Source organism: Bison bison, unplaced genomic scaffold, assembly GCF_000754665.1.
Source record: "Bison bison bison isolate TAMUID 2011002044 unplaced genomic scaffold, Bison_UMD1.0 scf7180017864238, whole genome shotgun sequence".
Lineage (NCBI taxonomy): Eukaryota > Metazoa > Chordata > Mammalia > Artiodactyla > Bovidae > Bison > Bison bison.
In genome coordinates, this window is record NW_011494810.1 from 2,981,085 (window position 1) to 2,993,858 (window position 12,774).

The 12,774-nt window shown below is 38.2% G+C and overlaps 2 protein-coding genes across 4 annotated transcripts in view; both read left to right on the top strand.

Annotated features, from left to right (window-relative positions):
* UIMC1 (ubiquitin interaction motif containing 1) overlaps positions 1 to 12,774 on the top strand; it is a 139,150-nt gene that overhangs the window by 78,025 nt on the left and 48,351 nt on the right. For all 3 annotated transcript variants that reach the window (XM_010846582.1, XM_010846581.1, XM_010846583.1), the window contains 2 exons: positions 2,442 to 2,518; positions 10,633 to 10,733. In XM_010846582.1, the coding sequence (XP_010844884.1) occupies positions 2,442 to 2,518; positions 10,633 to 10,733 (178 nt within the window). The remainder of the gene's footprint in view (positions 1 to 2,441; positions 2,519 to 10,632; positions 10,734 to 12,774) is intronic.
* The window catches only part of LOC104993367 (serine beta-lactamase-like protein LACTB, mitochondrial), a 5,954-nt gene continuing 3,919 nt past the window's right edge, over positions 10,740 to 12,774 (top strand). Inside the window, 1 exon segment of the mRNA XM_010846609.1 lies at positions 10,740 to 12,761. Within this exon segment, the coding sequence (XP_010844911.1) occupies positions 12,636 to 12,761 (126 nt within the window). The 5' untranslated portion in view covers positions 10,740 to 12,635.

Here is a 12,774-nt window from a genome sequence, read left to right on the forward strand (position 1 = left end):
AGAAAGTGAAGAAGAACTAAAGAGCCTCTTGATGAAAGTGAAAGAGGAGAGTGAAAAAGTTGGCTTAAAGCTCAACATTCAGAAAACTAAGATCATGGCATCTGGTCCCATCACTTCATGGCAAATAGATGGGGAAACAGCGGCTGACTTTATTTTTCTGGGCTCCAAAATCACTGCGGATGGTGATTAGAGCCATGAAATTAAAAGACACTTGCTCCTTGGAAGGAAAGTTATGACCAACCTAGACAGCATATTAAAAAGCAGAGACATTACTTTGCCAACAAAGGTTCGTCTAGTCAAGGCTATCAGAGAAGGCAGTGGCATCCCTCTCCAGTACTCTTGCCTGGAAAATCCCATGGACGGAGGAGCCTGGTAGGCTGCATTCCATGGGGTCGCTAAGTCGGGCATGACTGAGCGACTTCACTTTCACTTTTCACTTTCCTGCATTGGAGAAGGAAATGGCAACCCACTCCAGTATTCTTGCCTGGAGAATCCCAGGGACAGAGGAGCCTGTTGGGCTGCCGTCTGTGGGGTCGCACAGAGTTGGACACAACTGAAGTGACTTAGCAAAAGCAGTAGTCAAGGCTATGGTTTTTCCAGTGGTCATGTATGGATGTGAGAGTTGGACTATAAAGAAAGCTGAGCTCTGAAGAATTGATGCTTTTGAACTGTGGTGTTAGAGAAGACTCTTGAGAGTCCCTTGGACTGCAAGGAGATCCAACCAGTCCATCCTAAAGGAGATCAGTCCTGGGTGTTCATTGGAGGGACTGATGTTGAAGCTGAAACTCCAATACTTGGAGTTTCCGCCACCTGATGCGGAGAGCTGATTCATTTGAAAAGACTCTGATGCTGGGAAAGATTGTGGGCAGGAGGAGAAGGGGACGACAGAGGATGAGATGGCTGGATGGCATCACTGACGCAATGCACATGGGTGGACTCCGGGAGTTGGTGATGGACAGGGAGGCCTGGTGTGCTGCGGTTCATGGGGTCGCAAAAGAGTCAGACACGACTGAGCAACTGAACTGAACTGAACTGAAAGGTTGATTGGTTATAAACTGCATTAATTAGGTCAGACATCCAGTTACTTTTCTCTTTTATCATTAGTTGACCTTTAGGGATTATTCAAGAATTTAATTTTGTGTTAACTGACTGTCATCTCCCAAACAATAGTTGAGGCCCAGCTGTCATTTGCTATTACTTAAGTTGATGTTCTTAGGCTTTTGGTTAAGTTGATAGTACTGGGTGTTTCTTCCTGAGCTAAAGAATGTGACTTTGGTTTGATTCTCCTGCTGTTAAGACAGTTTTGGAAGTGGTTTTAACCGTAGTAGGCCTTCTGCTTCCTGCAGGCCTCTCTGCTTTGTTGTGGTGAGCCTTCTGCAGAGCAGATGTAGGTTTTAATAAATGATTATACGCTTTGTCACCAGGAGAGAGTTGGAATTACAGGCAATGTGGTTTGACTTCAAATTGATTAGCCCATATAATAAATGTCAGCAAATTGTTTTGTGATGGACCCTTTGAATAGAGCTCTAATATTACATACAGAATAAACTGTATCTGGCTTAGGTTTATAACAAATGCTCTGAGATGTTTTATTTAGAGGGAGTAATCACTTGTGGTTTCTTATCAGGATTTAGTTATTTATCATGAATCAGTGGTGGTTATTCTCTCTTCTCTGTGGTTCTTGGTTGTTGTGAGGATTTGTTTTTTTAAGCATTCTCTTGCATACTTGATTAAACTAATTGTAAAGCTCTGTGAAGCATAAGGGGGCTAGCTCAGATGCTCAGATCTCTTAGCCATGTGCTCCTATGTCAGGAAGAGATTGCACTCCATGAGCAGTCAGGCTAAACCAAAATATTGGAAGAGGGTAGACTTTCATAATTATGTTTTCCTCAGAAGAGATACTCAACTTGGTTGGACAGATTTTTGCTGTAGGCAGTTTGGAATTGTATCTTGTTTTTGTTGCATGTAGAGCCACATCTTGAGATAAATAGGAAATTTAACTGCAAGGTGAGGGAAAAGCTATTGTGTCAGAAGAATCTTCATATCTTCTCTTATGAGTTTACAAAACTCTAGCTTTCAGAACGCTGAGATGGAGACTGTAAAACACTTTTGACATCCTTATATTGGAGTAGACTTTTTTTTTGGTCTTCTGTGGTTCCATGGAGAGTCCTTACCCTTCAACCTTCCTTTGTGAAGACTCCAAAAGGGGATTCTTTTCATTCAGTGATTTCACTGAAACCAAAGTTGTAAGCATATTTATTTTCCCTATTTTGGATGTGGAGTTTTCACTGCTGATTCCTTGCTTCCCTGTTGTGCTTTTGTGGTATTGGACAGCAGGTATCAGATTACCTGTGGCTTTGTGAAAGACTAACCATTGCTTTTGGTCCTGTGTTCTGATTTATTTTACTGGGAATTCACTTGGGGTTTGATTCTTTTTTCAGCATTGCTGCTTTGACCAGTAAGAGAAGTTCAGCCTTTATGCCAAAGAGTTCTGTGGAGGAAATCACTGTGTGTCCTGGTAAGTACCCCACTGTGTTTTTACTAGTTTCTGGTCCCTACCTTTTTGTGTCTATTAATTTTTCTGACTTTTCCAACCCACTCTTAGGAGGTTTATGTGTGATTGATGTGTGTATGTGTTCATACAACACATATATATATACATACACTTATTTTGATGGACATTGGCTCTGCATCTCACATTTTCTCTTCTTAGAGATAGTTTGAAATTAACATGGCTCTTTTGTCTGCTTGTTTACTTACTGGTGTCATCAGAGATGGCAGCAAAGCCTTCGGAGCGTTTAACTCTACATTCAGAGCCAAGAGGACTTTGGTTTGGTTTATGGCTTCTCAAAGTGGGTTGTCCTCAAATTTGCATGTCATTAAGCAGTTTTTCTCACTGAGGCTTTTACTGGTTAGTTTTACATTGCCATTCATGGAGTCCATTGCATAGGGAGTTCAGAAATTGAATTTTGTGCACAGTTCTGTCATTGACTTATTTTTAATCTCCAAATAGATACTTAACCTGGTTAAGTATACTTTGCTTTTGTTAATAATAATGATGAAAATACACATGTACTTTGTTTAAGGTTTGAGAAGATGTTAATTGAAAGTTGCATATGAAAAGGTTTTGATATACAAAATAATTTAAAATGAACTAAGATATCCATTATCTAAGTGAACTCTTCAGTTGAATCATTGTATTATGTGAAGAATTATTTTGTGATATGAATCACTACTTTCTAAGGAATTTGTTTTAGCTTAAATATATATATATATATTGTATATTTGGCTTTTCTTAAAAATGAGGGCTAATATATACATTATCAGTAGCCTCATTCACGTGAGTAACTTCCTCTTAACGTTTAAACTCTTTGGACAGCGAGAATTGGACAAATGTTACCTTAAGTCATATTTAGTTTTTCCTGAGGTTGCATATAACCTGTTAGTGTCAGAGAGACTCGTAGTTTTCTTTTTGGTTCCTTTCAAGTTTTTTCCCACAGAGACTCATACTTAATTTACACATTAGTCTAGGAAAGTCCTGCCAAAGTTTAAACATTTGGCAGCATATTGTAAAAGTCTTTCTTTACTTATTTTTAAAGTTTAACTGTGTCATTTTTGTTGAAAGTGGTTTCTTTATTATTTGAAGTTTATGTGGATTATTGTCTAATGATGGCACTACCAAGTGCCATGATTTTGGCAGAAGCTCTCAGGAATATGGTGTCATTTTTGTGAAAAAATAGCATTACTCCCTCTCCATGTAGGCCTGTTGACCTATGTCATCCAGAGGGACTCAGTAAGTTAAGGATGATGGCATGTGACATCACCCTGGGATCTTGCAAGAGGAACCTGCAAATACAATAATATTGAAATCCCTAATGAGAGGAAAGTTAATGAGGAAAAAGCAAGCCCTTCATCACTGTGGTTATATAACTTTTGTGATCATGATTTGCTGTCATTAACCTGCTAATTAACTCCAACTGTTTGTTGATATAAGCCACTTCTAAATGAGTTAGGTAAAAGGTTTCCCTAACATTATTGTTCTTTTTGCTAAGAAAGTATAACTACTTCTCCATGGAGCTAGACTCCTGAGTCTCTATAATTTAGTGACTTAAAGACTTAAAACGTAAGACACCATAAAACTCCTAGAAGAGATCATAGGCAAAGTATTCTCTGATATAAAATATATTAATGCTTTCTTAGGTCAGCCCTCCAAGGCAATAGAAATAAAAACAAAAATAAACAAATGGGGCCTAATAAAACTTACAAGCTCTTACATAGTAAAGAAAACCATAAACAAAGCAAAAGATAACCAATTGAGTGGGAGAAAATATTTGCAAACGATACAACTGACAAGGATTTAATTTCCAAAATAGACAAACAGTTCATATACCTCAACAACAAAAAACAAACAACCTAATCAAAAAAGGGGCAGGAGACCTAAATAGACATTTTTCCAAAGATGAAATACAGATGGCCAACAGGCACATGAAAACATACTCAACATTGCTAATTATTAGAGAAATGCAAATCAAAACTGCAGTGAGGTACCATTGACCTCACACTGGTCAGAATGGCCATCATTAAAAAGTCTACAAATAACAAAATGCCGGAGAGGGTTCAGAGAAAAGGGAACCTTCCTACACTGTTGGTGGGAATGTAAGTTAGTACAACCATAATGGAAAACAGTATGGAGTTTCCTCAAAAAACTAATAATTACCATATGATTCAGCAGTCCCATTCCTGGGCATATATTCAGACAAAATTATTGATACAATTAAAAAAAAACACAGCACTGTTCATAGCAGCACTGTTTGCAATAGCCAAGACATGGAAGCGCCCTAAATGTCTATCAGCAGATGAATAGAGAAAGAAGATGTGGTGTATATGTGTATACATACATGCACACACATACACACAATGGAATATTACTCAGCCACAAAAAAAAGAATGACATAATGCCATTTGCAGCAACATAGATGAAAGTAGAGATTATCATAGTAAGTGATGTCTGAGTTAGAAAGAAAGATAAATACTGTATGGTATCACTTATATGTGGATCTAAAATATGACACAAATAAACCTACCTATGAAATAGAAACAGACTCACAGACCTAGAGAACAAACTTTTGGTTGCCAAGAGGGAGTGGGAGAAGGAAGAGTAGGAGTCTTGGGTTAACAAATGCAAACTGTTATATACAGAATGGATAAACAATAAGGTTCTTCTGTATAGCACATAGAACTATATTTCATTTCCTGTGATAAACCATAATGGAAAAGAATGTAAAAAGACATGTATATTATGTATAGGAGAAGGTAATGGCACCCCACTCCAGTACTCTTGCCTGGGAAGTCCCATGGACAGAGGAGCCTGGTGGGCTGCCGTCCGAGGGGTTGCTAAGAGTCGGACAAGACTGAGCAACTTCACTTTCACTTTTCACTTTCATGCACTGGAGAAGAAAATGGCACCCACTCCAGTATTGTTGCCTGGAGAATCCCAGGGATGGGAGCCTGGTGGGCTGCCGTCTATGGGGTCGCACAAATCAACTATACTTCAATAAAAATAAGATACATAATTTAGAAGCTATGTATAAAAATTTGTCCTAAATGAGTGAAACACAGATTGAGTATAGTAGTCCATCTTACCTATTTTGTTTTGTCTCATATTGCTTACAGTTCCTGGGGTCTGATACTCAAATTATAATGTCATGTTAGTGAAGAAGCAGGATTAGAACATCATGCCCACATTGTGCATGATGCTAACATTATTTATTTCTATGAAGCTAATGTCCTCTTAATTTGTCACTGTCATTGAATACATAGTTAAATGTTTCAGCCATTTACAGAAAGCTTAATGAAGGACTTTTATTGTTACAGTAGTGCAAGCAGTGAGCAGCTCTTTTATTTTCTAACAGATTAAATGTCATTTTTGAAAATATCTCTCAGGAAAGCTTGATAGAGAAGATTTTGAAGTTTATATAAGTCTTTTTCCAACAAGGTGGTGAAATCTGTGTGTGTAACCAGTTTCCAAAAAGTTATGATGTATTAAAATATGATTAACACTAGAAATGTATATAATCATTCTTTGATGATTGAGAAACTACCTCAGTACCTTTTAAGTATACTGTTAGCCCAGCATTGGCCACTTATTGTATTTGTGAAGCACAGAAATACCAGTTAGATGTATAGTGTGTATAGTGTAGATAACAGAAAACTTAATGGATTGTGTTCCTCTGATAAGTTTCCTTTCTGGACTTACTGTCATCTTTTGAAATATTGTTTCTGTTCTTATATCAAGTGATAGATGTCTAGACCAGAGGTTGACAAACTTTTTCTATTAAGTTGGTACAAATGTAATTGTGGTTTCAGACTGTGAATTTTAAATCATTATCACTAGGCTCAAACACATCTTTATTAATCAAAATAGGAACTGTTACAATCAACACATTTTGCCAACTAGAAATAAGTTTGTTTATTCCTGTAGCATAAAAATCTGTGTTTTGGGATTCGATGAACTCTTAGCATTTTCTGCCTCCTGCTGGTTGTGAAAGCACTTTCCCTGTAAAAAGGTATCGAGATGGTTGAAGAAGTCGTAGTCATTGGCGAAAAAAAAAATCAGGTGAATATAGATGAGGGAAAACTTTGTACCCCAATTTGTTCAACTTTTGAAGCATTGGTTGTGCGATGTGCAATTGGGTGTTGTACAGAAAAAAAGCCCTTTCTTTTGACCAATGCTGGTTGTGGGCATTGCTGTTTTTGGTGCATCTCATTGATATGCTGAGCATACTTCTCAGATGTAATGGTTTGGCTGGGATTCAGAAAGTTGTAGTGAATCAGACAGGCAGCAGACCACCAGTGACCATGACCTTTATTGGTGCAGGTTTGACTTAGGGAAATGCTTTGGATCTTCTCGGTCCAGCCTCTGAGCTGGTTGTCTCCAGTTGTCATATAAAATCCACTTTTGGTCACATGTCACAAGCTGATCTAAAAAATGGTTCATTTTTGTTACATAGAATAAGAGAAGATGACACTTCAAAATGCCGATTGTTTTGACTTGTGGTCAGCTCAAGAGGCACCCACTTTCTGAGCTTTTTCACCTTTCCAATTTGCTTCAAATGCCAATTGATCATAGAACGGTCGACATTTTCTTTGGCAACTTCTCGTGGAGTTGAAAGAGGATGGGCTTCAGTGATTGCTCTCAGTTGGTCATGGTCACCTTCTGTTGGCTGGCCACTATGCTTGTCTTCAAGGCTCTTGTCTTCTTTGCAAATCTTCTTGAACAGCCACTGCACTCTATGTTCATTAGCAGTTCCTGGGCCAAATGTGTTGCTGATGTTGCAAGTTGTCTCTGCTGCTTTACAACCCATTTTGAACTTGAATAAGAAAATTGCTCAAATTTGCTTTTTGTCTAACATCATTTCCCTAGTCTAAAATAAATACAAAATAAACAGCAAGTAATAAGTCATTAGCAAAAAAACATAAAATGAGAAATGCACATTCAGTTCAGTCGCTCAGTTGTGTCCAACTCTTTGTGACCCCATGAATTGCAGCACGCCAGGCCTCCCTGTCCATCACCAACTCCCGGAGTTTACCAAACTAATGTCCATCGAGTCAGTGATGCCATCCAGCCATCTCATCCTCTGTCGTCCCCTTCTCCTCCTGCCCCCAGTCTCTCCCAGCATCAGGGTCTTTTCCGATGAGTCAACTCTTCGCATGAGGTGGCCAAAGTGTTGGAGTTTCAGCTTCAGCATCAGTCCTTCCAGTGAACAGGACTGATTTCCTTCAGAATGGACTGGTTGGATCTCCTTGCAGTCCAAGGGACTCTCAAGAGTCTTCTCCAATACCATGATGTATAACATAGCTGCATTTATTTAAGAATGTATTCTAATAACAAACAGCAAATTTCAACAGTACAAAACCAAAATTACTTTTGCACCAACCGAATATAAAAAGACTAGATAATAAATATTTTAGGCTTTGTGGGCCATACAAAGTACTTGAAATTACTCTGCTGTTTTAACTTGAAAGCATTCAAACAGTATAAAGAAGAATGAATGTGGCTGTGTCCCATTAAAACTTTATTTTCAAAAACAGGCAACTGGCTCTACTTGACCCATGAACTAGTTGCAGATCCTTGAACCAGAGCGTGAGGGGTCCCCATCTTACTGGCTTGGCCAAAAAGTTCCTTCAGTTTTAAAAGTAAAAATAAAAGACACATTTTTTATTTTCACCAAGAACTTTATAGAACAGTGTATTCATTGTTTTGTTCCACTACCTTCTGCCATTTTCCAGGCAACTTCATAATTCCATTTTCCCAAACTTATTATTTTATTTTTTAGCAAAGAACTGCTCCAGGTGCCTTTTACAGTCTTCCAGAGAAAAGAAATTTTTTCCATTAAGAGAATTTTGTAGAGACCAAAATAAACGTACATCTGAAGATACAGCTTTTGGCAAATACAGCAGAATGAACTTCCTAGCCAGGATATAGCAGGTTTTGCCTGGTCATCAAAGAAACATGCATCATGCATTATCTTGATGGAAGATTATGTATTTTCTTTTGACTAATTCTGGATCCTTTTCATTGAGTGCTGCTTTCAGTTGGTCTAATTGGGAGTAGTACTTGTTGGAATTAATCATTTAGCTTTCCAGAAGGACCTTATAAAACAGGGCTCCCTTCCAATCCCATTATATATACAGCATCACCTTCATTGGATGATCAGCCTTTGGTGTGGTTGGTGATGGTTCTTCTCACTTGCCCTATGATCTCTTCCATTCCACATCATTGTACAGTATGCACTTTTCACTGCCTGTCACAACTTGCTTTAAAAAACAGAATGTTTTTGTTGCATTTAAGTAGAGAATTGCATATGGAAGTATGGTCAAGAATGCTTTTTCTGCTTAATTTATGTGGCACCCAAACATCAAAGCTATTAACATAACCAAACTGGTGCAAATTTTTTTCAACACTTGATTTGGATATTTTGAGTATATCGGCTTTCTCCTGTGTGGTTAATGTTGATTATTCTCAGTTAATGTCTTGATTTGATTGCTGTCAACTTTAACTGGTTGACCTGACTGTGGAGCATTGTCCAGCGAGAAATCTTCTGCACAAAATTTTGCAAACCGCTTTTGACACATTCGATCAGTCACAGCACCTTCACCATATACTGCACAAATCTTTTTTTGTTTCAGGTGCATTTTTACCTTTCTTGAAGTGATAAAGCATGATATGCCGATAATGTTTTTTTCTTTCCATCTACAGTACTAAAATGGCTACACAAAATCCACCAGTTTTGATAGGTTTTTTAAAAAATGCATGCTGATATAACAGCTGTCACAATACAATCTAATAAAATTGTTTCAAATGAAGTTAAAGACAACCAAGTGCTATTAGAGCCATTGTATGGAAAAAAAGAGAAACCTTTTGGCCAACCCAATACTTCTTATTGCTAGTAGCCTATACAGTGCCTGGAACTTCTTTCATAAATATGTATTGCATTAATGTTGAATTAATAGATGCTGCTTAAAGAATAATTAAAGAAAGGCATATCTTTGAGAGTGTATTTGTATTTCTGCTCCCAGTTTTTATATCTTCTCTAATCATCCCTTTAGCCTCATAATTAGCATTGGCAATTTTTTTTTTAAAATGTGTAAATATACTTTAAAGCCAGAACTGTGCTGGAAAAGAAGACAAATGGATTAACAGATGAATGAATAAACAAATTGTGTTATAGCCATACAGTGGAATACTATTAGGCAGTAAAAAGGAATGAACTACTGATATATGTAACAACATGAATGCTTCTCAAACACATGCTAAAAGAAAGAAATCAGACACAGAACATGACACACCGTGTTATTTCATTTATATGACTTTCTAGAAAAGGCAAAACTGTAGGAACATAAAGTAGATTGATCATTGCAAGGAGCCAAGTGGGAGGGGGATTGACTGCAAAGGGGTACATAAGAACTTTTGAGGGTGCTTGAAATATTTTATATCTTGATTGTGGTTATGTGATATAAAGATACCATGTATACATTGTATGCATTTGTCAAAACTTACTATATACTGAAAATTGGTGAATTCTGTTGTATATAAATTATGCCTCAGTAAAGTTCTTTTTTTTAAAATGGAGACCACTGTTAAAAATTTTTTTCAATTTATTTAGTTTTGACTGTGCTGAGTTTTCATTGCTGTGTGGGCTTTTTCTGTATTGTGGTGAGTGGGGGCTACTCTCTAGTTGTGTGGGTTTCTCATTGCTCTGGCTGCTCTTGTTGTGGAGCACAGGATCTATAGAGTGCAGGGCTTCAGCAGCTGTGGCATGTGGGCTCAGTAGTTGCAGCTCCCGGGGTCTAGAGCGCAGGCTCTATAATTGTGGCATCTGGACTTAGTTGTTCCGTGGTGTGTGGAATCTTCCCAGACCAGGGATCCAACCCATGTCTACTGCTTTAGCATCTGGATTCTTTACCACTGAGCCACCAGGGAAGCCCTCAGTAAAGTTTTAAGAAGAAACAAGCTTGATTTATATTGCCACTGCAGTATTATCATACTCTAAGCTTAAGGAAATAAGTGTTTTCTTTTAATTATGAAAATACAAAATGAAAATTAATGAAGTTTTGATTTTTTAATTGCAGAGACACAGCTAAGTTCTCCTGAAACTTTTGACCTTGAAAAAGAAGGCTTTCCAGATGGCAGAGAGACCCTGGATGAAGTAAGAATAATGGCAGATAAGGAGGTGAATATTACTTTTAATTTTTCTCAGTGTTTTCTTTCTATTGGTCGTCCTCTCTCTGATGCAGTGTTGACCTTGGATGAAGAGATTTAAGTGACAGTGGGTTAGGTTTTTATCTTAGATTCTTAAAAGTGAGTTCAGCACTATTTCTAAATATAACAGTAGTTCCATTTCTTCAGTATTTTAATATGCTTTATTATGTCTAGTACAGATGGGAAAATGGAGATTTAGGATGTTTGAGTAATGTTGACCTAAAAAATAGTCACAACCTAGAAGCTGAGAGTTATGTTTTATTTGGTGGGAATTTTTAGAGGGGAGGAGTCAGGTTATATAGAAGCTCTTAACAAGGAGCAGGTAATCTAAACATCAAAAGATTATTGTTAATTAAGGAAAACCAAATGTCTCAAGTTAAGGAATTTAATAATGCTTTTCTTAGTGTGGGAAGATGCAAGAGTCTGGGCTTACTGAAATCATTCCTTTCATATGCATCTTAGCTGTCTGGGGCCAGTGCTCACCGTGGGATGAGCTCCTGATAGCAGGCATTGTTCTTCCTGGGCTCATAAATTCACATTTGGAGGGCCAGAATCCCGGATGGCTATGACATTCTTGTTTATTGATGTGACAGGAAATACTCCATTTCATAGTAATTTGCTCAAATTCAAACTGCTAATAATGATAGTACCAGAATTTGAACATAGATTTGTCTTCAAAGACCTGGAGCATTTTCCATTATGTAAGTAACAGAGATGAACAGTCTTGGAAAAAGTTGCCACCTTTATATTATGACCTAACTTTCAGCCAGGGAGGCCTGGCGTGCTGCAATTCATGGGGTTGCAAAGAGTTGGACACAACTGAGTGACTGAACTGACTGAACTTTCAGCCCTAATTTTGAGATGTGATCAGAAATGCAAAATCTGGATAGCAGCATGATAAAATAAGTCAGTTTGTATTTATACTAGTACCTTTCTTAAGTTCACATATCTGACATTAACCATAAGGCTATTGATACAAGTTCATACGCCTGATTAAGATTCAGTGCATATTTTTTCATGTTGAGTCTGACAAAACAATTTTAAATATCAATAACTCTTTTAAAAAATTCAGACCTTTAAAATCTGTTGTGAAAAATAGCCTGAGACTTAAACTAGTTTTTCATGAAAATAAATTTTTTGGTTACACATGTGCATACGTTTTATTGTGAGCAATTCTCTTATTCTGAGCTTCATTCTCTTATTCCTTTTTATACTCTACATTTTTTGGAAAACAATTTTTGCCTTAGAAGTTATTAATAGATCCCCTTCCTAGTTTCTGTACTGCAGGTAACTGACTGGAAATCCTGCTTTCATGACTTGTGCACACTTTTGGTTCCCTGGAACCTGATCTGTCACAACTGATAGACCGAGATTCCCTCATGCCTGTGGTGTTAGTTTCCTAACACCTTTTGGTGAGGAGCTCCCTGCCTAAGAGCTGCTGAAGTTGGATCCTGCTACATAGTGTCAAAATGGCCTCAGGTTCTTTTCCTAGGGAGAAACTATAACCTTCTCAATAGGGATGGGGGAACAGAGTGTTGTTAACATAGTTATCTTAACATGCAGAAGAAGCTCTGCAAGCCTTTAGCTAATCAAGGCTGATTTCTTAAGCATCCATGACTGTGGAGGAAACAAGTCTTTGGGCGAAGACCAAGAACCCTATTTAAAAGTTAGGTATGTCTGCAGCACTACACATCAAGTGGATGGAATTGTATGGTCTTTTTCACATCTAATGTCCTCTTTTTGGTGTTGCTGTTTGCTAATATCTGTGGATGCTCTAAATAGTCTTAGAAGTTAACATTAAAAGAAGTTGGAGAGCCTCAGCCGCCAGCCCGGCCTGTGGGATCTCTGAAGCCGCCGGCTCACCAGAGACACCATGTACCGGCTTCTGTCAGCCGTGATGGCCAGAGCCGCGACCACCGGGGGCTGCGCCTGGGGCTGTGGGTGGCGTGCGGCTCATCAGTGCGCCGGGCTGCCGCCACTCGGCCCCGGGTGGGTCGGGGCCTCGGACTGGG